Genomic DNA, 27,315 nt, shown 5'->3' on the forward strand with positions numbered 1-27,315 from the left:
TATTAATAGAATTTTCTTTTTATTATTATTATTGTTTTTTTATTATAATAATTATTAAAAGTTATATAATAATATTAAATTAATTATTTTAATTATTTATAACAATAATTTGTATTTTTTAATGTTATAATTATTTTTAAAATATTTAATAATAATAAATATAATATATCTAATAATAAATAACAAAATTCAACAATAAAAGAATATATAATATTAAAATAAAAGTATTTTTATTTTATTAAATAATAAAATTATTTTTATTTTATTAATAGAATTTTCTTTTTATTATTATTATTAAAATTATTATTATTATTTTTATTATTATACTAATTATTAATATACCTATTATTATTATTAAATATAATAAATATATTATTTTATCCACCAAAAATTCAAAAAAAAAAAAAAAATTAACAAGTGGGAGGTTGCATCCCCAGGATGCGACCATGTGTTGCAGTTAAAAAATTTCTCTTTCAAGAGGTCGCAGCACCAGGATGCGACTTGCTTCTGGGGCAAAAAAGTAGGACAGATTGGTATATTCATTTCAAAGTAGGGTATATTGGTATTAAAAAAAAAAAAAAGAGGATATTATAATAAAAAACCCATTCATTGTTTGTTAGTAAGGTTTTTTAGTGGAGGTGTTTATAGACTAATAATATTGAAAGCGAAGAGTCGAATACAAGTATAAATAGTTACTTCCATCTTTGTTATTTTGGTTTTAAGCTTACTAGATGCACAATCTAAGATTTGGTACTGTTGAAAATCATGATGATGATTGTGTTTAAAAAGTCTTTAGGTCATTCTAGTCTTAATATTGTTAAAGTATGTTGTACCAACATTTGAAAATATAAAGACTTAATTGCAGTTTTAATCTTTCTATTTTAGCTCAATCGCGAAAGTAGTCATCTTATTTTATTTCTTCTCGGTTTTAGTCACCATATCAGAATTTTTGTCCAAAATTTGATGAAATTTTATTTATTTTTCATTTATTTAAGTCACATCATGTCTCAAGATATCGTTGTGCAACAATTGTATTTGAAATCTATGATCATAAATGGTGTGATGTGACTTTAAAAAATGTCACTTTATCAAGTTTTGGACTAAAATTCTATTTTAAGGATCAACATTGGAGAGAAATAAAATGAGGGGACTACTTTCGTGATTCAGCTAACATAGGGGGACTAAAACTGCAATTAAGCCAAATATAAATGAATTGCAAGAATATAACGTCACTACCTATTTTCTTCTGTATATTTTATCTTTATCTTACTATTATTTATTAATGTACTTTTATTATTTCAATAATTCAAATTTGTCTATTATTTGTTACTTTTGGTCTTAATTGGTTGTACTTATAAATTTGGAAATATTTAAAATTTAATTAGCACAGTCCTTATAAAAACGATCTCTACTTTCACTTAAAATGCAAACCTTGTCTACCATTGAAAAAATTAATTGTTGCCCATGATGTCAAAACTTCCTTGCAATCTTCAAGTCTTTTGGAGCGTGTCTTTCATAATCACAAAACCAATTGAATCTCTAGTAGTTTGACAACTAAATCGTCTTCCATGTGCAGCAAAACTCTTGGAACATCTTATTGTCCAAATAAATTTTAGTAGGAGCCGATTACCATTTTCATGTTCAATCTTTACAAAGCTTTTGTGCAATCAAATCTAACTTTTTTTTCTTTCTAATAACTTATCTCTAAAGGATATTTTAGGTGAGGGTCCTTTGAAATTGGATAAAAACTCTTATCACTTGGGTTAACATTAAAAATATATTTTCTGGCAACAAAATATTTAAAATATTTTTAAATTGTTGACACATATTTAATACATTATATGTTATGCTTTGATTAGATTAGTATTTAAAATATTATTATATTAATATATACTTTATTAATTTGAATACTTTAAATTTATCAATATTTTCAAATGTTCATTAATTTTTTAAATTATCAAACTATTTAAAATGTAAATTATCATTTATATTTTTAAATTAAAGAAAAAATAAAATGTGCTGTCAATATATATTAATTTTACAATAACGTCTAATAAAAATAAAAGTTATGGTAATTAATTTTTAATAATAATTACAAAATAAATTTACATAATAAGATAATGGCAGAGGATGAAAAAAGTTTATCTTATCCTATGTTATAATATTTAACATGCTAGAAATAAAGCCAACATTGGAAAAAAAAATACTTCAATGTATATTCCCATCATAGAGCCTTATTATAAAGTTAAATGTAGCCTTTTCGAATTGAGTTTACGCGGTTAGTATTAATGCATGCAGACACAATAATAACTTAAAAGTTAAGAAAAACTCAAAAGAGAAAAGGATGAAAGCCGTAAAAAACTTTTCACTTTTAAAAATCAATTAACTAAATTATTATCAGAACTAAAAAAATTAATAAATGTGTACTATCAATATAAAAATATTTTATATAATCAATTACAATTATTTTTGTGCATATAGAAATGTAATAACATCTCAAAATCAATAAATTTGATGACCTCATTTTTCAAACTAAAAAGATTATTATTACCTTAAATAAAAAAACTCAAAACATTGATGACGTGGAACTTTCTCCACCGTTGTTTTTTCCTATTTTATAAGAGAAAGATGCCATTTTCTTTCTTCTTCTGCTTCTTCTTCTTTGTTCTCTTCATTTTCTCTCTCTTCTCTCTTCTCTCTCTCTCTTCCATTCATTCAGAAGCATCCCTTTAAATAGACTCTCTATTCAAAACCATATCTTCCAACCAAAAAAAGATTATCTTTTTAAGGATATCCACACATTCATACACCAATTTTCCATTTTTTTAGTGATTTTGTCTTAACAACCCAGAAATCTAGACACAACAATCTGCAAAAATAATCCATACTCAGATTTTCTTTCTCTTAAATATCTTGTGGGTTTTATCTCTTTTCCTTTTTCTTTTCTTTAAACCTTTCATTTTCACCTTCCCAGTTAGAGAGACAAAATAAAGCTTGTAATATAATTTTTCTTTCTCTCTCTCTTTTTTATTTATTTATAAAAAAACAATCTTTTTGGGTTTTGAGAATTGTTGTTGAAGTTGTATAGCTGAGAGCTTTTGGATTAAGCTACTCCTATGGATGCTGAACTGAAAAAACGTAGTCCCTTATTTCTTCTACTTTGTTTTTCTGTTTAGATTTATTTTTGTTTCTTTTTATTATGGTTTTTGCTTAATTGGTTGAATTTTTTTTTTAAATGAAATTTTTACTGTGTTGATTTTTTTTTTCTTGCTTTTAACAGCTACAGATGAAATGAATAAGAAGAAGCTTTATGACGATTCTTCAAAAGCTGAACATAATAATACCATCATGGTAATTTCCATCTCTTTTTTTTTTTTTTTTTTTTTTTTTCTATTGCATGTTATTTATAAATTTAATTATTTTATTTTTACTCTTGGATTGAATTTCATTTTTTTTATTTTTTTTTTAATTATTATTAATATTTTTTACTTTTTCTGTGGTTTATTTAATTTGAAATGAACTGTTTCATTGGTTATGCAATAGATATAAAGAATCGCATCTTTTCTTTTTGTTAATTTGTTAGTATTATGTTGGATGTGAGAATGAAATTGAGGACCACCTTATGGCTCTACTTCTTAACTCTGGATTTGTATGTTATGTTAAGGTTCCTTCAAAGGGTGGTGGAAGTTCTCCTTCTGATGCAAGATCATGTGTATCATCAATAGAAGATGTTAAAGAAGGAGATGTGGATCAAGATTACCAATCCACAGATCAGAATGTTCCTTATACTGCTGCTGGTAGTTATTATGGATACTACTATCCAGGTTAGCTTCCAATGATCACAGAGATGATCATAGGTTGTGGCATATTTATTTATAATATTGATTGTAATTTTATTTATGTTTTCATTTCTTACGGTAGAATGATCACAGGTTATGGTGGTTTTTATGGTGAGCAAGAAAATCAAGGATATTATGTTGGTCCTGATGCCGTCGATTTTCAGTATCCTGTAAGTTTTCTTCAGCTGGATTTGTTGTTTCTTTTGTCATGATTCTTCTTTGTATGTGGTTGACTTGTTGCTTATATGGTCAATGCAGTTTATGCATGTGATTCCTATATAGATACTAGCGTTGTCAAATAGCAGTTATAGCGTAGCAGAATTTAAACTAATTGCTATTGTTATGTAATATGTTATTTGGTACAAATGGTTGTCAAATAGCAGTTATTGTGGTACTTTCGTGTAACATTTGGGGTTGTAACATTGCTTGATTTTGGCTTGAAAAGAACTAGTTAATGGGTTTCTTCATTCATATTTCATAAAACATGAAAATGGTTGATATTTTAAACTAGAGCTTGATGGAGATAACTATCAATGTAAATTAGTTTTACACCGACATCCAATCAAAACACATATTGCCAGAATACCAGACTTTCAATGGAAAACTAGTTTACATTGACGGTGCACGTCTCATTTTCTCTTTGAATAATACTTAGCTGACATTGTCCTGATAGATTCAAGGAAAATGTGTCCTAGTAAATATGATTTCTTGAAATAATAAGAATTCAATATGTAGCTTTTTCTCCTTTTTTAGTTTTAGACCATGCAAGCAGATACTTGATCTTTCATATGCTCTACAATATGTAAATATCTTAATTTTGTTGCTTTTATTTAGGTCTTGCAAGCAGATAATGGATCTTATGTCTATCTCATGCCAGGATATCAGACTGGCTACTCTTCATACTTTCCTGTGAATACGCCCGGTGTCGATGGTCAGTATCATGTCTACCCTCCTGGTTCTGTCTATCAACAACCAATTGGATCCCCTGGCTATTTTCCGGCTTCTTTACCTTATGCCGAGTTACTTCCATCAACATACCCGTGGGAGTCACCTTTAACCACACAAGATGTATCACAGGGGAATGGTTACAACGAATCAGCCGGTAAACCAAGTGGTAGATCTAATTTTTCTTCCCAGAGTCGTGCCGGTAGTGGTATGGTGTCGAAGTTTATGCCCCCATCTGGCATAAGCAACTCATCAGAAGTGAAGGGTTCCCCACCATTATTAGATGTCTCGTCAACACATGTTAAGCATAACCTGCCAAAACAAGCAAACAAGGTAACCTTATTTTTGCATTCTCTTGTCGTGTGGTTTATCTAGGCCTTGTTTGCTTGCATAAACAACTTAATTAAGCACTTATAGCATAAGCGTGTATCATACAATTGCTTATTTATAAGCTATTGCCATAACATAAGATAAAATAAAGTCAAATTTATTTCATATATGCTATTAGCTGGTTTTATTACATATCCTTATGGATATGTTATAAGCTATTTTCATGAGCTCTCAAGCAGTCTCACAAATGATTACGTCAGTAGATAAGCTCATATAAACCAATTCAAACAGAGCAGTCTCACAAATGATTACGTCAGTAGATAAGCTCATATAAACCAATTCAAACAGACCCCTATTATCCTTAGATTAGATTATTCTACTGAAACTTTAGTGTTTTTCAGGCATCTATTTCTGGTCCAGTTCTTCATTCAGATTCAATGGCAAAGGGTTCTTTTCCGGTTGCAAAGTTTTCAACATACAATCAAGGAAAGAGTGGATTTCCCTATCCAAACAACTTTCCTAATGTGAAAGCAAATACAAAGGGTTGGGTTAGTACTGAGAAGTTGAAACTGAGAAGCAAGGTTAACGATTCACTTAACGAACAGAATCAAGGTCCTAGAACAGCTAATACAAAAGGTGCATTAAATTCTGGAGATAATTCTGCGACAACTGTCGATGGGAGCCGAAATGGTGATGGAAAAATCAGGACAGATCAGTATAACCTTCCTGATTTTCCAACAAAATACGATCATGCACTTTTCTTTGTCATCAAATCATACAGCGAAGACGATGTCCATAAGAGCATCAAGTACGATGTATGGGCCAGTACTCCTAACGGGAATAAGAGACTCGACAATGCATTTCAGGATGCACAGAATCAAATGGAAGAGAAAGGAAGCAAGTGTCCTGTATTCCTTTTCTTTTCGGTATGCTATCAAGTTCGATCTCAATTCCGTTTCAAGAACTACGGATCACTCCCATCCATGTTTTATTCGCTCATTTATTTATTTTCTAAAAATACAGATTCCTCACATCAATGTTGTTTTTGGTAATTGTTTGTGTTCAGGTCAATGCTAGTGGTCAATTTTGTGGAGTAGCCGAGATGATCGGTCGAGTGGATTTCAACAAAAGTATGGATTTCTGGCAACAAGATAAATGGAATGGATATTTCCCTGTCAAATGGCACATTATAAAAGATGTTCCAAATCCTCAATTACGGCATATTATCCTCGAAAATAACGATCACAAGCCTGTAACAAATAGTCGAGACACACAAGAGGTTCGCATTATTTTTACGCATTTTTCATATTGTCCTAGTTATTTCTTATGTTCTGTATGCTCAGTGTTGTGTTGAACTTTTGGACTTTCCAGGTGCATTTTCCACAAGGTATCGAAATGCTCAACATTTTCAAGAACTACATATCAAGAACATCGATATTAGACGATTTTGAATTTTACGAAAGCCGTCAGAAGGTGATGCAGGAGAAGAAAATAAGACAACCTATGCCTCATACTAATATACAGGTTTGATGATTTTACACTTCAAACCTTATTCTTATTCCAAAGTTCTTACTTAATAATGATGATAGCACACATTGATTCCTATGAAATCCTTTTTGACATTATTGATGCTTGCTACATTGGATGAGTGCATGTGATTGTGGGACCCACTTTAGCATAATTGTGTTGGGAGGAGTAGGAATTATTTCACACTAAACTATTCTTTGATAAATGTCTAGTTGATAAAACTATTCTAAACTTGATACCCTTTGGAATACTTTGGAGTTGGGAAATCTTATAAAGTAATATAGCTCTTTGGACTTAGGAACAGGTTCTGTTATTCCTACTTATTAATTTTAGTGTATTCTTAATTCTTAATTTTATTTTTGCTAATTGTTTTTATTTCCATCTACTATTATAGTTGATGTGTGATTTTGGTGTACAATAATTTTTCGACTAGCACGACCAAAAAAGTCTTTTAATCTTAGATTTAATTAGTATATACACTTTTGGTGTAAAAAAAAATTACACATTGAATCACATTTCATCCATATGCCAATTTACTTTATTAATACCTAAAGTATTTCCACAATTATGTATGTTACGAAAGATATGATTTATATGCATGTGCGATTTTTTTACATTGACAGTGCATTTCAATTAAGCTCTTTATTTTTATTTTTATGTGCAAAATCATATTCCTTTTGTATGCTTTGACCTTTTGCTTATTGTTTTTATATAAATGTTTGATTGGCAGCATATAGATGAGTTAACAACTGCACTTGGATCAATAGACATATCAACTGTAAAGAACATGGAAGATCCTAAGTTGGTTGAGAAAATGAATGATTAAAGAGAATACAATCTTATACTATTCCTGTGGGCCCCACCATATCATCATGCAGTTGTAGTTGACACTGCCACCTTGTGAGCTGTGAAGTAAGAGAATCATGAAATTTCAAGATGAAAGTTCCAAACAAAAAAAAAAAAAAAGAAAAAGAAAAGATCTTGCTGATGCTTTTTAGAAGGGAGGAAAATAATTTCATATGAGAAAATAATGGTTGCATTCCAAATTATACAAAAATACACAGAAGATTTTCAAGTAGGAAGGAAGGAGGAGAAGGTGATTGGTGTTTACAAGGAAACATTTTACTTTTTTTTTTGTGCACATAAAAAGTTGAGTTTGGTTTCTTGTTCTTTGTAGTTGGAGAATTGAGCAGTATAACAAATGCTTTGATTAGGACAGGTTACCATTAATAATAAAGTTGAAAATAATAGGTTGTTCAATGGATGATAGTGAAATTATTGGAATTGGGAAGTTTCTAACCAGTCATAATCATAATTTGTGAGATGCATATTACTTGTGACCTTGAAGAATATAATAATAATAATAATAATAATAATAATAATAATAATAATAATAATAATAATAATACTAATAATAATAATAATAATAATAATAATAATAATAATAATAATAATAATATTAATAATAATATATGTTATTATAAGTATTCATTGTTTTTTTCAATCTTATTAAGAAAGTTGGTAAGATTGTTAATAGTGTATATTTCATATGTTAATATTTCTAAAATAATTTTTGTATTTAAATTTATAAATTTCACTTTTTAAATTTTAAGATATATTAATAATATTAATAAGGGTATGTTCAAAAACAAATAATAATAACGAGGTTTATAATCAGGGACAAAATGAAAACTAGTGGCTTGTCTTCAAAGTTTGGATCACATTCATTCAAATGTAAAAGAACAATTGCAAAACGACAGAAATATCAAAATGGGAACAAAAGGAAATTTTATTGAGTGTTGATTAAAATATTTATTTGGTTTATTCAAATAAATATTTTTTTTGACTCAATGTACGGTTTTTATTAGTCTGTGTTGTTTTTGCGTTTTATTCTTGCAAATATAATAATTATTTTTGACAATGCCATCGTTCTCTGTGTCCAGCACCGTTGGGACATTGTGTTTTATAATGTTGGAAGGTGATGAGCTCTGAATTAAGATTCCAAGGTATCTTGTAGTTTAGAATGATGCAAAAATCATTTACATGGGTTGGTTAAAGATAACTAACTCCCTTATCAAGATTTTTTACTTGCATTATAAATAATTATTTTTATGAATGTCTCCGTAATTGGTGTGCAATCCCTTAAAGAAAAAGTTATTATGAGTTTACTTTTGAATCTATCGAGAACTTAGTGTGTTTTACATGGACATATGGACATATAGTTTGAGAAACTATCATGCTTTTGCTATGTCTATCATAATTTTGCCACATGACCATAGAATGTTGACATCAGCATCAATGTCATGCAGGAAAATCGTACAGATGTGAACAAACCAAAATAGATTTATGTGGTAAAAAGAAGATGACAAAAATAGTTCATGACGCTACTGAGGTTGTATTAATGGTGGAGGAAGATAATCAAAATGACAATGTTACTAATCTCTATTTATTAATGTTTTGATTGTTGATATACATGGCACAACTATTATTATTGAAGAAATCTTTCACTCTAATTAAGAAAAAAATTGATTTGAACATAAAGGATAATGAGTCTTCAAACGATTGATACGTTATTTTCGTTAGAAACTTATTCATAATGAAGAGGTCCAAGATAGCATAACAAAAGAAGTTAAAAACTCAAATCTCGTGTTATTCATGATATGAATATACTTTTCAATTTTTTTTTTGTTTAATATAAAAATAAAACTAATTTAGACAACGACATTATTTCAGTTAAGTATATTCTCGGTGATGATAAATTTATTGTGGTTACATCTAAATCATAAAATTATAAACTTAAAAATCAAAGAAAGCTTTTCTATAAAAGGATAACATTACAACTATCAAACTAGATGTGATCTTAAAATTGTTTGGCATGGATTTTGGTTTTGCCCTTCCATAACTTTTATTCTTGTTTTTGTTTTTGTTTTTATATTATTTTCTCTTCTTTTTTTTTTCATAAGTAAATTTTTATTTTTCTTGCTTCAAAAATATCATAATTTGTTTTTGTCACTTTCTTGTTTTATTTGAGTCCATGAAATATTTGTTTATATTATAAAAGATCTATATAATATGTAGAATATTTTATTTTAGTGTCTATTATAAACTACATAAATATTAATTAAATACTATATACATTATAGTGATCAATTTAATATGAATACATTTGTATAGTCATTGTCTCTGTACACCAAAGGTATTTTTCTTATCTTCCAAGTCATATGCATAGTCATTGTCTGTGGACACCAGCAAATCAACATTTTTCCCCTTTTTATACACGATTCTTAGATTGACAATGCCTTGTAGATATCTTAGAGTTCTCTTTGAGGCTTGCATATGTATTTGTGTAGGATTGCTCATGTATCAACTAATGAGTCTGACTGCATACATCATGTAAGGCCTTGTAGCTGTCATATAGGTGAAGCACCCAATCAGTTGCTTGTAATTGATGTTGTCCACTTTGTTTCCCTGTTCATCCTTGCCAATCTTTAAGCCAAAAACCATAAGAACCTTTACTAAATTACTATTGGACATATCAAATCTTTCTAGTATCTCCACAACATGGTAGCTACGTCCAGTCCCTTCAAACTGAAGGATTTAATCCACTAATTTACCAACTGAATCACAATTCTACTGAACATCTGCTAGTCAAACTGATTGTGTTCAAGTATTCTCAACCTTCTAGCTTAATACAATTAAGTTGTTGATGAATGCAACTGCTACTAAGCTAAGTTACAAAAGAATAAGTTTAAGGTTGTTCTGAATACTCTCACAAGAGGCTATTTAAAATGTTGTATTCTCATAAACCATTTCTCGACACTTAGACAAAATAAATTATAAATAGTAAGAGTACAAAAATGATTGTATTGTGTTTATTGCACTGCGTCTTTTCTTTGTTGTTGTTGTTGTTGTTGTTGTTGTTGTTGTATCTTCGGATTGCACATACTTTTATAGAGAGCTTTAGGGTTTCTGGTTGTTAACCTAGTTCATGAAATCACCATGTATCATGAGATTTTGTATCAAATCTTCAGAGATTGATTCATCATTAAGCCGTATCCAGAAATAGTCATTGTAATTGATTTTGCGTATCTTGAAATTTTTGGTATCAAATCTTACAGACTATGTCCTTTGAAATTTTTGGAGCATTTTTTTTTTCAGAGTTAGATTTTATCTTTTTAGGTTTTGAAAATCTTTTCCAAGATAACTGCATTTATTTGTTAAGAAGTCATGAACTTTTCTAAGAGATTTCAGTTTTTGAAGAAACTTTATGATTCTTGTTGAGAAACTCATTTAACTTATCTATCAGTTCATTACGAGATAGGTCACTTAATACCTCAATTTCTTCATCAGTAGACTCGTTACATAATCATATTGTATATCTGCCATCAGAGCCATGTTGCCATGCTCTTCACCTTCATTAGATGATTAATCAAAGTCATCCCAAGTAGCCATAAGACATTTCTTCTTTGCCATGAAGTCTTTTCTTTGAGAATTTCTCTTCTTAAGTTTAGGACATTCTAATTTGAAATGTGTTAGCTCTTTGCATCCATAACAAATGATTCTTTTCTTGTCTTATTTTTCATCATTTTCTCTCTTATTTTGGGAGCGTTTGAAATCTCTTTTGGGAAGAGACTTTTTGTTGTTGTTCCACATGCACTAAATTTTCCTTTTGTTGAAAGACAACTCTTCATCATTTGAGTCTTCACTCAAATTGTATGATTTTTTTCCTTTGAATCTCCAGTTGCTTGTAAGGCCTTGGAGTTTTCCTTATTTCCCTAGTATTTGAGAGCCAATGAATTTGACTTCTTCTTGGGCTCATCTTCAACTAGTTTAATCTCATAGGATTTGAATGAACTCGTCATCTCACTAGCCCTTGAATAGTTGTTACTTTTGGTCTCTACTTACTAGGAATACTTCTAGGGATCTTCTTGACGTGTTCAAATGTGAGGTAACTCTTTTGGAGAACCTTCAATTCATATATCAGAGTTTGTAATATAGAAAATATTTTCTCAATGTCTTCATCTTCTTCCATATGAAAAAGTTCACGTTTTCTTACAAGTAAATTTGCTTTAACTTCCCGTATCTACTTTTTTCCTTTATAGTTGAGAACCATAATATCAAATATACTCTTTGTTGTTTCTTTTTTGTTGCATTTTTTAAACCCTTTGAAGGTGATAACATTCACATAAAAAGTTATGGCTTTATGATGCATCTTGTATTGTTTCTTTTGATCATCGTTGAGATTCTATTTGGATATTTCAACATCAGCAACGTCTTTTGGAGCATCATAGCATCTTCGACTATATCCCAAAGTTCAGGAGCATCATAAAAACTTATGAGTCTGCCTTTCTAGTACTCAAGCCTTTTTTCATCAAACAGAGGAGGCATGTTAATGTTCCCACCTATAACTTCATCACTAGAGTAAGTCATAATAACACAGATCTTTACTCAAAGAAGGTTAAGTGATCAACTTTGAGATCATGTTCTAATGCCAATTGAAGAATGAAAAAATCCAAGAAAGTGTGGTTTGAATTGTGTTTTATTTTAAAAACGTTTTAACAAAATTTAAACAAAGTGATGAAAATGGAACAGATAAACAGAAACACATAACAACACAACCAATTTATCATAATTCACCAACCACACGATAGCTACGTCTAATCCTTTCAAACTAAAGGATTTAATCCACTAATTTACCAATTGAATCACATTTCCACTTAACACATGCTAGTCAAACTGATACGGAGCTCAAGAGCATGAGGATGGTTGATAGCATTTCAGCAAGTGTCCTGAATCGTTGTAAGTAATAATAAAACGGTAGTACCGAGTGTCGAACTCAAGGATTGCATTTTACGATTGAATTATATTTAGTTACTAAAATTGAACAAAAGGTTCCCCAGTTGATTGAAATAATATTTAAAATTGACAGCAGTAGTAAAATTGATCCTTTATAAATTGAGAAAAATGTCAGGGATGAGTTTCACTTCGAATCCAACCTTGGTGTCTAATTTGATCCTAGTTATTGAATTCCTTTATTGAATTATTACTGAATTCTCTTTATTATTCTTGCCCTAATGTCTTAGTGACAGAACCTTTAATTCCAAAGTAACCCCTAATTCCTTAGCAGATTTAAGATTAGAATTAAGCATTACCGTATAGAAATTCTCTTGTAAATTATTGCTTTGCAACTAATTTAATTGGTTTCATGACCTGCACCTATGTCTAGACTACAAATTCATGAATTTCTCATCTCAAGCATTTGTAAAGTCCACTTCCGTTTCAAAATACAAATCGTAGAACATTTTAATGTTGATCAAGCAATAAAAAGCATTAAGCACAGAGATGAGAAAAACAATTCAATAAACTCATTCATATACCTAGAAATCAAATCAGAAAAATAAGGGTTTCATCTGGTTACACTCATCCCTAACAAATAGGGTTTAGTTACTCATGACAGAGATACAAAAGATAAGGGTTAAAGAAGAATTACAAGAATGATTCATGGATGATTCTTGATAAAACTGCTTCAATCGCGTTAGAAACGGCCGTCTTTGAGTTTCTATGCTAGGGCACAAGTCTCCCAAGTTCCCAAGAGTCAAAAAGATCCCTAAAACAGTAAAAATCTGCGTTTTTATGGTTGCTGGTGCGCGTCGCGCACCCCAGGCGCGGAAAAACGCGCTCCAGGCGCGCGTTGGCAGAGTCCAATCCTGCGAAATGCGATCCAAGCGCTCCAGGACGCGCTCCAGGCGCATTTCATATGCTGTCTGATGTATTTTGCATTTTTCTCATCTTTTGCGTCTGAATGTGGTCCCGGTGTCTTCATGAAAGTTGTAGATATGGATCTTAGCTTTCATTAGCACTTGGAGTGACACTAATTGGACATCTAGAACTCCAGATATGGCCGCAATACTACACATTTGTCATGTTGATTTTTCACCAAAATTCAGCACTGCACTAAAACAAAACGCAATGTAAAATTACGACAAATTCCTACTTAATCAACGAAATAAAAACAAAAAATATTTTATTAACTCAAAGAATAAAAATCAACAAAATGTATCAAATAAATCCTTAATTTAACTGATGATTGAGGATAAATAAGATTAAAACAGTGGGAAAATATGGATATGATGAAGACTCATCACAAAATTTTAGGGGCTTTTTAGCGTTGGGGGCTTTCTTTTTTGGGGATTTTTAATTATGAAATTTTTTGACTCCTCCAACATGTGGGCTGAGGCCAACAATTAGTGACCTTGTCAAATTGACAGCTGTACTTATTACTAACCAACCATACTGTATGATAATTAGTTAATGAATTAAGTTATTTAATATTTATTGAGTAAGACTAAAATATGATAGACTAAATATTTTAAATATAATTTCTTAAATTATTGATTTTTAAAGGTTTAATTTTTTCAAAATGTTATATTAATATGTTAGGTTAGAAATGATATTGACATTTAGATATTGCTCAAACTTAACTTAATTATAAATGCTCAAGACAAAAATTAATATATTAAATCCATTAGATATTTTAAATTTACTAAATCTTGTGGTGGTGGTATCCATCTCGGTGTTAGAAATAAACTTTCAAGTGTTTGTATTTTCTACAGTTTTATTATGGTGCAGTAATTGTTAAATTTGATCGAAATTTTTTTCAAGTGTTTGTATTTTCTACGGTTTTAGTAATAAAAAATTTATTGAAATAGTTAGTAATAAATCAATTTTAATCACAAGTTATTATAAGCAATTGAACATGTTCAATTTTAATCACAAAAGAAAACAATTGTATGGTTGATGTATGTTTTTTATTGAGCTTTCATTTTATAAAAATAACCGATTTTTAAATATGAATAATCGTTTTTTTATTTAAAATAACCGGTTTTTAAACTATGAATAAATGATTTTTTAAAAAATAAATATTAACAAATAATCAAATTTTAACCAGTTTTGAAAAAAAATTTATTTTAAAATTGAATTTTTCAAAATCGGTTGCTTAATTAGAAACAAGTTATTTAACCATAACCAATTTTAGAATTGGTTTGATAACCGGTTTTAAACCAAATAATAGATTTGGTTATAAATCTAAATCCATATATTGGTTTTAAAATGGATATGGTTTGGTTTTTTAAAAAAACCAACCATGCACAGCCCTACTATATACTTGTTTTTGGTGACTCAATAGCCTAACTTGTGTTTCGGAACGTCATCTTTCACCTCATTTTGGAATCGTCCGATTCGGAGTTTCGTAGCTTTGTTTATCGTGTTCTCCAACAATATGCGATTTTGACTCAAATATGTAAGTTTCCAACCTAGAACGATCCTTAAAGTGAATCATGACAAATAATATCATATCATTTGGTACCCGAGCTTGTCTCTAGGTTTGGAATTGAGTAAAATTTTGTTTATCTATTTTTTTGGTGAAACATAAATTGCTAGTTGTGTTGCTTTTGTTTGAATTACTATCCTTACTTAATTTGTGTGTTGCTACTACTTAAAAAAAATGTTAAAAGTATTGCACACTACCTGTTTGACAAAATTCCTGAGCATGTCATATCATCAATATATTCGAGATTTTGTATTAGATCCAGAGTATGTGAAACATCTGTACAAAAATGGGTATGCAAAACAGGCAAGAAAAGTAGAGAAGCTAGCCTTGAGAGAGAAAGAGAAAATCAATGAAAAGAAAGAAGAATAGGAGAAACATTTGAGGGACAAAGAGCAAGAAATTACTCCAACTATTTGTCTAATTTTGATAATTCTCTATTGCAAGTGCTTGAAGAAGTGTCTCCAAAGGAGAAATGTCATCAATATATTGACATTGAAAGCAAAGAGAAAGATGATGATAAAATTAAAAGTCTCTTGAAACAAAAGAGTTAGGTGAACGAAGCAATGTTAGTGCTTGAAGGTGATTATTCAAAGATTCCTCAAAAGGATGCTTACAAGGAAATTATTGAGTCACCATTTTTTTTGTGATGAAGAGAATGTCCGTGAAACTCAACTTGCTTTGAAGCCTTTGCAAACACAAAGTAACATATTGTTTACCAAAAATTTCAATTCAAAGAAGGTAAATTTGGTCATAAATATCAACTTCAAAAGGTATAACTTTATCCCCATCTTTATAATTTATTACCTTAACTATAAATGTGATAAGATGTTAATTGTTAAAGATGGAAATGCATTTCACCGACTTATTACATTTGGTAACTTTTCCAATTTCCCATTTGACCCCGGCAAATATGACGAACTTGTGGTTTGTTTGGATTATTTCTTCATGTACAATATAATGGAGCTTAAATTCGTGGTCGAATTTCTTCAAGAAAGAGAGAATGATAAGGACCTCAAGAGCATGAAGTTGATCCGTATTTTCATAAATTAGGATGAACTTTATTTATTTTAATTTGTTTTGTATTAATTCTTAGTTGGTTTAATTTGGAATTGTATTATTATTGATTTAGTTTAGGTTATGTGTAAGTGAAGATAATTTACTTCCTTACATTAAGTTTATTTTAGAAAAAAATAAGATGTAAGTCCAATATGAGTCTCGAGAATGGTGTCATTTATGACCCATTTAGGTTTAGAGATAAACTTACTATAAATAAGCATTTGTAACCTCATTGGAGAGATATTTTTGAATATTATTTTTGTGAGGCTTTGCTCTCTAGAGTTTTTGAAAGAATTCACTTTGAACATATCAAGGTTGTTAATCCTTGTGGCGTTCTTTTTGACTTATCAATCCCTAGATTATGGCGCCATTTTGTTCTTGGTTTGTTTGTTCAATAATAATTTTGAGTTTCCTTTACATCAAATCCTAATACTCAAATTCTATCAATTTTCGTGTTCAGTAACCTGCAATCATATCTCGAGTACTGCATACTTGTTTTAATTGATTCGATAGCCTAACTTGCGTTTCAGAACGTCATCTTTCACCTCGTTTTGAAATCGTTCGATTTAGAGTTTCGTAGCTCTGCTTATCGTGTTCTCCAGCAATATGCGATTTGACTCAAATCTGTAAGTTTCCAACCTAGAATGATCCTTAAAGTGAATCCTGGAAAATAGGATCATATCACAAATTGACTATATTCAAGTCTTCTCAACCTTCTAGCTTAAAACAGTCAAGTTGTTGTCGAATGCAACCACTACTAAACTAAGTTATAAAAGAATAAGTTTAAGAGTTTTCAGGATTACTCTCACTATAGAGTGTTTACAATGTTGTATTCTCATAAACTTATTCTTGACACTTCCGACCTTGAACATCACAATTAACCCTTTTTTTTTTTTCAATTGTCTTATGCTCAAAAGATTGTTGTTGAGTTTAGACACAAAATACACATATTGAATGATATAAACTACTCCATTTATCTTGAGCTTGACATTGCATTTTCTTGCAACTTCCACCTTTGAATTATTGCTAAGCTCGACTAATTGTTTGCAATTATCATCAAGTTTAGTGAACCAAGTTCTATTTCCACTTATTTAATTAAAATAGTCAGAGTCCAAGAACTAAGCATATTCTTTTTCTTTTCAGCATGAGTCATCAGCAACACAGTCTCATCTTTATTCTTTTCAAACACAAAGAGTATTATCTGAATATATAAATTTAACAATAATGCTACCAACACCCCTCAAATTTCTACTCACACCCCTCAAAATTTAAAAAAAATGAAAATACCCAAAATACCCTTATATCAATGTTACAAATTTATTAACTCATAACTCATATTCATCACCATTCTACCCATCTCATAACTCACATAAAAAAATCACCATACCTCAGTAACCATAACTCATAATCATTAAAAACTTACATCACTCACTCATAACTCATAATCATTAAAAACTTACATCACTCATTCATAACCTACAACACATCAGTTTGATCATCACATTGTGGTTAAATCTACATAAAAAGGTATGTTTGTTGGTTTGTATTTGAGTTCGTATTTTTTTCTTCTAAATCTGGGGATTTTACGTGAACTCAGTTAACGTATGTTCTGGTGTTACGCGAACTCAGTTCACGTGCGTTCTGGTGTTAGGTGAACTGAATTCACGTATGGTTTAAAAAAAAATTAAAATTTCAGAAACTACGCAATCTGAATTAACGTAAACGTACGTGAACTCAAATTGCGTAATTAATGGAGTTTGACAAATCAACCCTCAATATGTACGCAATCTGAATTCATGTAAACGTACGTTAACTCAAATTGCGTAATCAATAAAGTTTGAAAAATGAGCCTAGTACGTGAACTTCAATTTACGTCTGTTTATGTGAACTCAGTTCACGTACGGTTACTAGATTTCAGATTGCGTAATGATACGTGAACTCAGTTCACGTAAACATACGTAAATTGAAGTTCACGTACATGTTAACCAAAAAAATGAAAATTTTATTTTCCTTTGTTCTAGATGCAGATAAATGGACCAAGGGGGGAGACAACATGATGAAATCTATGAAGGTTTGGAACCTGATTTTGAGGATATAGATGACGGTTTGAAACGTAATTTCGATGAAATGTATGATGATTTGGATGCAATGAATGACACTATGAACAAGGGAGGTGAAGCTGTTATGGTTGATCTGACTGATGTGTTTATCCCCGGCATGATGTTTGATACGCGAGATGATTTATTAAAATGGACTAGAAATATTGGAAGGGAAAATGGAATTGTCGTTGTTATTTTTAGATCCAAAACTGCGATAGCACGACCAAGAACAAAGACAAAATTAATTCTTGGTTGTGAAAGAAGCGGTAAATATAGAAATTGAAAGAATCCTAAACCTATGAGGAGTACTTGGAGTAGAAAATGTGAATGTCCATTTAGACTGAGAGGTACACCATCAAATGTTGGTGAGGGATGGTATCTGCATGTAATATGTGGTGTTCATAACCACGAATTGGCCAAAAAACTGACAGGTCATGCTTTCTTAGGCCGATTGTCTCAGGAAGAGAAAATTGTACTTAGTGATATGATGAAAAATATGATCAAACCAAGAAAACATATTGATGACAATAAAGGATCATAATGTTACAAGTTTGACGACAATAAAACAAGTTTACAATGCACGTCAAGCATATCGCTCATCACTTAGAGGTAATAGAACATAAATGCAACATCTTTTGACATTGATGGAACGCGACAAATACGTCTATCGATATAGGAAGGTAGAGGGTTCAAATGAGTTGAGGGATATCTTTTGGACTCATCCAGACGCTATCACTCTTGTAAATAATTTTCACATAATATTGATTTTGGATACCACATACAAGATACGTAGGTATCAAATGCCATTATTTGAAATTATTGGTGTTACATCTACTGAAATGACATTTTGTGTGGGATTTGCGTATCTACAGTCTGAGTGTGCTAATAATTTTACATGGGCGCTACAAATGTTGAAAGAACAGATTACAAGTGGTGAAGTTGAAGTAATTATTAATGATAGAGATCTTGCTTTGATGAACGCAGTTGAATATGTTTTTCCAAAGGTAGTCAATTTATTATGCTTGTTTCATGTATGCAAAAATGTCAAAGCGAAGTGCAAGATGACTGTTTTTCCAAAAGAGAAGCAAGTGCAAATAATGGAGGAATGGGAGGCTCTTATTTACAGTTACGATGAGACTCAATACTACATGAATTTGGCTAACTTTGAAGGAATTTATAGTAGCTCTTCTATCTTTAATGATTATGTACATGACCAGTGGTTAATTCCTCACAAGGAAAGATTTGTTGAGGCGTGAACAAATAGAGTTATGCATTTTGGGAACACTACAACACAAAGGGTTGAGTCGGCGCACTGGAGTTTGAAACGAATATTACAAGATAGCATTGGTGATATATGCAGTGTTTGAGAAACCATCAATAGCATGATTGTATTACAACACAGTGAGATAATAACATCATTTAGAAAGAGCATAATTCAAAAGGTCCATCGACATAGTAACAAATTGTACGCCAATTTGCGTGGTGTTGTGTCAAAAAATGCAATAGATCACTTTGCGACAGAATTTGATCGCGTGAAGTATGTAGGTATAGATAAGTCTGAATGTTGTTGCACAGTTAGGAGAACACATGGTCTACCTTGTGCATGTGAGATAGTCAGGTACAACATGATCCCTCGTTCCATTCCGTTAGACATCATTCATATTTTGTGGACTAAATTAACTTTTCATGATGATGGATTGGGTAAACCTTCAGAATTATCTGTGAAATATGAAATAGAAGTGATAGTGAAAAAGTTTGATAAACTTGATGTACCTGGAAAAATTGCACTTAAAGGTAAATTACGTGAGATCGCGTACCCATCGACTACGTCGATGTGTCCACCTGTTGATAAGGTCAAAACAAAGAGTGCACCTAAAAAGGCAAAAGTAAGGTATCAAAAATAGATAAATCAACCAACCGTAATCCTTCTTGGTGGGAATATGTGGATGCAAGTGTTTGATGCAGTGGTACAAATGCATGTAGTACTGTAACATCTAATAAAGTACAACAACCTCGATCATCAGTCAAAAAGCTCACACCTCAACCATCAGTGAGCAAAGTTCAAAAACCGAGAGTTCTTATCTTCAAGGATTGGTTGTCGGTTGAAATTCACAAATTCATAGATGACATTATTGACGTGGCGCGAGGATTGTAATTGTGGATATCGTGCAATTGCATCTTTACTTGGAATGGGTGAGAACTTTTGGGCCTTCATTCGTCAAGAGTGTGTGGTAGAGCTTCAAGAATTCATGTCTCATTACGAGATAATATATGGTGGACAAATTTTTGTTCAACAACTTATACACAATGTATATGTTGAACATGTTGCAACTTTGGATAATTGGATGACACTTCTAAAAATGGGATATGTGAATGCTTCGAAATTTAAGTTGGTTTTCGCCGCATTATCACTTAACCAATCACAAACATTTTTTCCACTTAGAAGTCCACCACCAACACTTATTTCTGATCATCGTATGATAATTATTGCATTTGTTAATAACTGTCATTTTGTGCAGGTATTTAATTTTTCCACTTAGAACACTCATTTTAACCTTTAATGTCATTTTTTATAAATTATAAATTTATTATTTTAACAGGTTTATTTAAAGCCAAATTCTCCTATACCACCACCAAGTAATTTGTGGAGAAAAAATTGCACAGAAGAAGCACGTCCGTGAGAATTTATTTACAATGATCGCATTCAACATTGGTTAAAGATATTTCCATGCAGTATAGATGAATATGTTGTAAACTAAAAAGTAAACTAGATGAATATGTTGAATTCTGAAAGTTGGTGTATTTTGGTGAATTATTGTATTATTGTATTATTGTATTATTGTATTTTGGTGTGCTTTTTAGCCAATTTTTACAGATGTTATAATGAATATGTTGTAAACTGAAGATATCAGATTCGAAAAGTAATACCAAAATATTACATATCTAAAAGTACCAAAATATTAGATATCCAAAAGTATCAAAATATTCAAAAAGTAATACCAAAAGTACTGAAATATTACATATCTAAAAGTTCCCAAACATTACATATCCATTTCAAAAGTACCATATTCCAAAATATTATAAATAAATCTTAAGTCCATCTATTTCTTCTACGACATGGTACTATGTTCGTCCAATCTCTACCACCACCCCCTCTGACTTTGCAACATAAAAATTAACTCAGTAACGAGTGACATGCCATCAAGTAATATCAGATTCCGACCAATAAGCTCTTCAGCCATTTGTATTGCTCGACGCTGCAATAAAAAATAAAGTAAACATTAATAGTAAAAATAATCTAAGTATCAATAGTTTAAATAATATAAGTATCAATAGTTAAAATAAATTAAATATGAATAGTTAATATACCGTTATCTCAATTGTGTCATCATCATCTACGGGATCCCATCAGCTGCATGAGTGGCATCATCATCTGCATGATCAGTAGGTTCTGCATCAGCTTCATGGACTAGTTCTCTACGAATGATGTATGGATGAGAAATTCTACGAAACCGGTCCATGTAATCATTCGAGTAGAATACATGTCCCTGCACAACTGCGCCAGCATCCACTACATGGACATCATATTGCGTAAACATAATGTCCATTTCATCTGGTGTGGTCTTCTGACCCACTACCTCTAACGGTGAGCCATGAATGGTTTGGACATGATCGTATTGCCGCAATACTCTGTCTGGCAGATGAGCATACATCTTAGGACCCCAACGTATCCACCCTCAAAATAAAGATACATCTTCAAAGGTCGCTTTAGTCGATGCTCCTCATATGGTGTCCAACAGATCTCATCAACGTCAATCTCATTAAGAGCTTTCCTAAATGGAAGAACCAAAACCTTATCCCCTTTTAGGCTTCCATTTAAGTGCTCTAGGATAGTCTTCAACATAACTAGCAAAAAGTCTACAACAATCTCTACATAATGTAGGAAAATGCTCATAGACCCATGCCTGCACATATATAATAACATATCATTAGTTTAGAATCATTAATAATAGAAATTATAAACACAATAAACAATCATACAGTTTACCTGTAAAAGTGTCAGATACCCTGAAACAGTTCTGATTTGATGCATGCTGGCTTCTCGAAGATTGTCATATAGGTAAGCAAGATCAGCTGCACCCCATGCATATCCTCCGTAAGAATTAAGGTCTCGAAAGCACTCAAGATAAGCAACACTAACTGCGTAGGCACTTTTATCCCTGAATAGTGTGCAACCGACCAAACATAACATAAATGCTCTCGCAGCCATCTGCCAATGCTGCTCACGACAACGCTGATGGTATACGTCAAGTAACCAACTATACCTAACTGTGGTTGTCCGTGCAACATTAAATTCAGCATAAGTAACACCGTGACTAACTCCAAGAAGCTCTGCCAATATATCTGCACCTTCATCCTTGTTAAATACACTAACACTAAAGAATGTACCGGTAATAGGAATATGCAACAAAGATGACACGTCGTCCAAAGTAATCGTCATTTCTCCAATCATTTCGTAGCTGCATTTTAGTAACGAATACAATCCCGAGCTTTTAACCAGTTGCTCAACCTCTTCGTGTTCAATAACAACTTCTTTTAATTTTTTTCCATTGCTAAACACCCTTAATTCTCCGCGATCCTGAAATTAATTAAGTGAAAAAATATAAATTAAAAATAAACGTAACAAAATATAATTTAACTTAATTTGATTGAGAAAATTACCACGCCATCCCAGAGTCGAGTCGCCACATGATCGCCGAATGTCCTAAGGACAGAACTATCAACCGGACCACCAGGATATCCACCATCCTGTGGAGGTTCATCTTTATCAACTGGTTGGGCTTCGGGTTAGGCTTCAGGTTGGGTTTCGGGTTGAGCTTCGGGTTGGGATTCTTCCTGTTGCCGCTGTACACGCCGTCGTTGTGCCATTGCAGAAGCAGTTGGCCTAACACAATGACCCTCCGCATTAGAAGTGTCCTCGTTAAGTATAACACGACCATCTCTATCAGTAAATATAGTGCACACCATATCTGCAAAACAAAAATCTTTAAAAAAATGTAAACAATATGCATACGTGAACTTAGTTCACATACGTGAACTTAATCCCAATAATTTACGTGAACTGAATTCACAAGCACGTACCTGAAGTGAATTTATGCGCCTTTACGTGAACTCAATTCACGTACGCAAACTCATTTTCAAAAACCCAGAAACGTACGTGAACTGAGTTCATGTACGTGAATCAGTTTTCAAACCCCGAACAACATACGTGAACTCAAATCACGTAAATGTACGTAAATTTAGTTGACGTACACATTACGTGAACTCTATCCATGTACGTTGTTGGATTTTAAAAACTAATTCGCGTACGTGAACTCAGTTCACATACGTTTCTGGATTTTTGAAAATGAGTTTGCGTACGTGAACTGAGTTCACGTACGTTTCTGGGTTTAGGACAGCGAAAGTTTTCTTCATCCTTAAAAATGAAAACTGTTTTCCTTCAATTTTCAGGCATTGCATTCATAAACAGATAAAACAAAACAACATAACATAAACAAACACAGCAAAAACAAAGGTTGATTATAACTTACTTGATTGACAACAATGATGATGATTGATGGTTGATGATTGATGAACTTGGTTGATGATGATTGATGATGGATGAAGATGGTTAATGAATATGATTGACAATGAAGATGAACAATGTGGTGAACATTGTGTTGAAGAGGAACAAGATGAGTTATGAAGAAGTTAAATAAAGAAGATGAGTTATGAAGAAGATGAAAAGATGAGTTATGAAGAAGATGAAATAAAGAAAAGAGTAATTTGGACATTTTAATTTTTTTAAATATTTGAGAGGTGTGGGTAGTAATTTAGAAAATGTTGGTAGCATTATTGTAAATTTAAAGGTTAGTACTCCAAAAATAAAATGGCGTGACTATTTTTTAGCACATGGGGGGGTTGAAAAACATACCCCAATACAAATTTGTTGATTTACTATTTAAAAAAACAGTAAGTGTTGACTTGTAGGTGGATCAAAAAGTGGAGGAAATATGTATGCACAGAATTCACAGTATTTTTTAATTAGATTTGCGCTAAAACTAAACGATAAATTTATCTCAATATTAGTGGAGGCCAGGTTAAAAAAATTGCGATCGAGGTTTGGCGATGATTCAAATTTGTAAAAATATAGGTTGAAATACAAATCGTTAACTTGGTGTTTGCACATATCAGTACCCTTCAAGTCCCTTTTGTTGGGGAAAATTTTCAAACGCTAAATTTCATCATTTTAAAGTCTAACTAACAAGAATTTTGTTTAGAATGAACGGGAAAACGTAACAATGACTAAAATGTTATTTACATTTCAATTGAATTTTAATTGACTATACAATCTAGTCCTATTTTAGAAACATCTAAACAGGATATAAATAGATCTAGATGAACGTGAAAAAAAAATCGCACTTGCGGGAGTATCAAACAATATGTAAATCAATATCAGTTCGGCATTAAGGTGAGAAGTCACAATAAAATGAAAAACAAAAAGTTAGAAGTGCAAACCAAAATTGTATTTACACATGAGCTGATAACCGATTTATAGCTAATTAGTGAACTATTTTCGTACAGAAGGTGAGTTGTATTTAAGCTTCACCAGATGGTGGTCGGCGTCCCCGACCTCGAATAACTCGACCACGGGGAGCTCTTCCACGGCCTCTAGATGCAGTGGTAAACACCCCAGCTTGTCTCAATTGAGCTCTCTCTCGGGCTCGCTCTGACAAATTAATAGTTGTCGGCGTGCTATTAATTGGTGATGTTGGCTTTATCTCTTCTGATTCAGTGGTGACACTAGGGGTCCCTTGTTTTGGAACAGGTAATTTAGATGAACTACTTTCAGCGATGTTACTCTGCAAATTACTCTCATTCGCAACAGGTGCAGGCTCAGCCACCTGGTCACTCTCAACTGATATCGGTTCGTTAACATCAACTAACTTATCAGAACTATCAGCAGCTTCGTCAACCAAGTCACCTTCATCATTTTTATCATCACTTGAAACCTCGGGCGAATTAATTTCACCAGCCTCTAAAGCATCATCATCACCCCTAGCCGGGGAAGGTTCAGGGGTTGCAGAAGGCTCAGATTGAACCTCCCGAGATTCGTGGATTTCCATGTTAGATGCATCACAACCACCTTCAGAATCACCGGCCTCTGGTAATTCTCCCTCTTCTCTCTCACTACTGACAGGCAATGTTGATTGCTGGTTGTCTATCTCAGTATGATCTCTCTGCATTTCATCGGACAGCACTTTTGTTTCTGCTGGTTGATCCAGATTCTCTTCTGAAATTCCAGTCTTGTCAACTTGTAATTCCTCTTGACTAGTACCATCCAATTGTGGTGGATCTTTGGATTCTTCATCCTTCCCAACAGCAGTTTCATCGTCATTTCGAGCCTCGCCGACTTCCTCATTTTGGCCTTGTGGCAACTCAAATGATTCTTCAGTAGCTGGATGACTGCTCGTAAATTCTGGGGTTGTAGTAGGTTGTTCTTCACCACTTTCTTCTGGAGACTCTGATCGTTTGGACTTCTTTAGCACCGATGCCACTACATCAGAGCTCTTCTCACCAGGTGTGACAGACTCGTCACGCAATTCAGATGCTGAGATAGGAGCAGGACGTTTCTGAGCCACTGGTTGAGATGATGAAGCAAAATTGCTTTGGGTTTCTGTGTCACTAGAAGGTCCAGTTTTGTTGCCGCCATGTCCTTCAGCATCAGACATTTCAATGTCACCTTGTTGTGTCTCCTCTTGTTGTTTTACTAGCTGCGGCCTAACCAATTTCCTAGCAATTTTACGAGTTTCAATATTAGATTTGTTCGGTCCAAATCTTTTCTCACTTTCTCCGGTGGCTTTCGGTGGTAAACTTCTTGTTACAGTTGTTGTCAAGGGTAATATGCTTGGGGGTTGAGCATGGACCAGAGAACCTGCAATGATGTGGTTATCCAATCAGTATATTAAGGACTTTAAAACCATTACAACTTATAAATGAAAACAGCATTCTTTCTGTCTCAGCCTTTGTAGGCTCTTTTTAAATAAGCTTGATGTAGGTAGGGAACATTATATATAAAAGGATAAAATTACCTGCCGCAGCTGCTGAACTATCTGTAACTGTTGATGTTGATGCATCTGCAAGACTGCCACGGCCACCAAACTCGCCAAATACTGCATGAGCTTCCTTTTCAAAATTTTCAACAGCAGATATATAAGGAGCAGAGAAGTCATCGACTTTGGATCCCGAAAGAAGTTGAGCAACATTGGTTCCCTGACAAATAGAAAGAAAAAAAAAACTCAACCAATACATAAAATTTTTTTGACTCAAAAATATAAATCTTAAAGTAACTTTTCAGACACTTCAAATTATTGGCATTATTGTCATTCAATTTTTGTTGTTATTTTGTATCCTTTTTATTTATTTAGTTAGTTCTAGTGTTCTAACATCAGACTCCAAATACACTAGAAGTCCACCTCACTCTGAAAATATGGTAGCCCATCACCTTCTACGATCAGCATAAACCATCCCATATCGCTTCCCCCAACATTGCCCCTTACATGTGAGGTGATGTGGGGCCATGTGGTCAAGATCAAGGACTAAAATAAATATACACACACACATATATATATATATATATATATACATGTAAAAAATATACACTTTTACCTATATAAATATAAAAGTGAACAGTCAAGATCAATAAAATAATCACATAATGATCCCTGCAACTGAAAGCATGTGTATCCCTCCTCAAAGTTCAGTTGCATAATAAATCATTTATTTAAATCATTACCTCGGGAAGATTGCCAATGACAATCTTAAGCTTTTCAACTTCATCAGACAATCGCTTAAGAGCCTCCTTATGCTTCTCAAGTTCATTAATGAACTGTTTTTTCTCCTGAAAGTAAATAGTGAACCAAAACGGTTGATAGAATTGGACAAAAAGTAAAAGCGAACATACTAAGATGATGGTATCATATTAATAATGTGACTGGCATAAACTCGTGAAATTTCCATACATGAAGTTTCCTTGATACAAAAATAATATTTAAAAATTTATAATAGTACATCGACGGAATTGAATACTATGACAATAACAAAATTTAAATTTTCTGTAAGGGATACTAGACCAAACCAGACCCTACAC

General features: G+C 32.1%; 3 protein-coding genes across 4 annotated transcripts in view; 2 read left to right on the forward strand and 1 right to left on the reverse strand.

Annotated features, from left to right (window-relative positions):
• Positions 1-2,646: 2,646 nt before the first annotated feature.
• LOC101503337 (YTH domain-containing protein ECT4) lies at positions 2,647-7,901 on the forward strand. Of its 2 annotated transcripts, XM_004488557.4 has the most exons (9): positions 2,647-3,138; positions 3,281-3,351; positions 3,665-3,824; positions 3,933-4,009; positions 4,674-5,117; positions 5,516-6,040; positions 6,181-6,393; positions 6,486-6,638; positions 7,372-7,901. In XM_004488557.4, the coding sequence occupies exons 1-9, from the start codon at positions 3,117-3,119 to the stop codon at positions 7,465-7,467; spliced, it is 1,761 nt and encodes a 586-aa protein (XP_004488614.1). In that variant the 5' UTR covers positions 2,647-3,116; the 3' UTR covers positions 7,468-7,901. The 2 variants fall into 2 exon arrangements, with proteins under 2 accessions (XP_004488614.1, XP_027190426.1); XM_027334625.2 differs by lacking the exons at positions 2,647-3,138; positions 3,281-3,351 and having other exon boundaries at positions 3,683-3,824; positions 3,922-4,009.
• Positions 7,902-20,248: 12,347 nt separating this feature from the next.
• Positions 20,249-20,806, forward strand: LOC101490859 (uncharacterized). The gene is made up of 2 exons (XM_012712044.1): positions 20,249-20,644; positions 20,726-20,806. The coding sequence occupies exons 1-2, from the start codon at positions 20,249-20,251 to the stop codon at positions 20,804-20,806; spliced, it is 477 nt and encodes a 158-aa protein (XP_012567498.1).
• Positions 20,807-24,570: 3,764 nt separating this feature from the next.
• Positions 24,571-27,315, reverse strand: part of LOC101503894 (nuclear-pore anchor) — a 34,968-nt gene continuing 32,223 nt past the window's right edge. Inside the window, exons 48-50 of the mRNA XM_073369406.1 lie at positions 26,962-27,066; positions 26,258-26,438; positions 24,571-26,100 (exon numbers count right to left, since the gene is read on the reverse strand). Coding sequence (XP_073225507.1) covers positions 24,764-26,100; positions 26,258-26,438; positions 26,962-27,066 — 1,623 coding nt within the window. The 3' untranslated portion in view covers positions 24,571-24,763. The remainder of the gene's footprint in view (positions 26,101-26,257; positions 26,439-26,961; positions 27,067-27,315) is intronic.

Source organism: Cicer arietinum, chromosome 1 (genome assembly GCF_000331145.2).
Source record: "Cicer arietinum cultivar CDC Frontier isolate Library 1 chromosome 1, Cicar.CDCFrontier_v2.0, whole genome shotgun sequence".
Classification (NCBI taxonomy): domain Eukaryota; kingdom Viridiplantae; phylum Streptophyta; class Magnoliopsida; order Fabales; family Fabaceae; genus Cicer; species Cicer arietinum.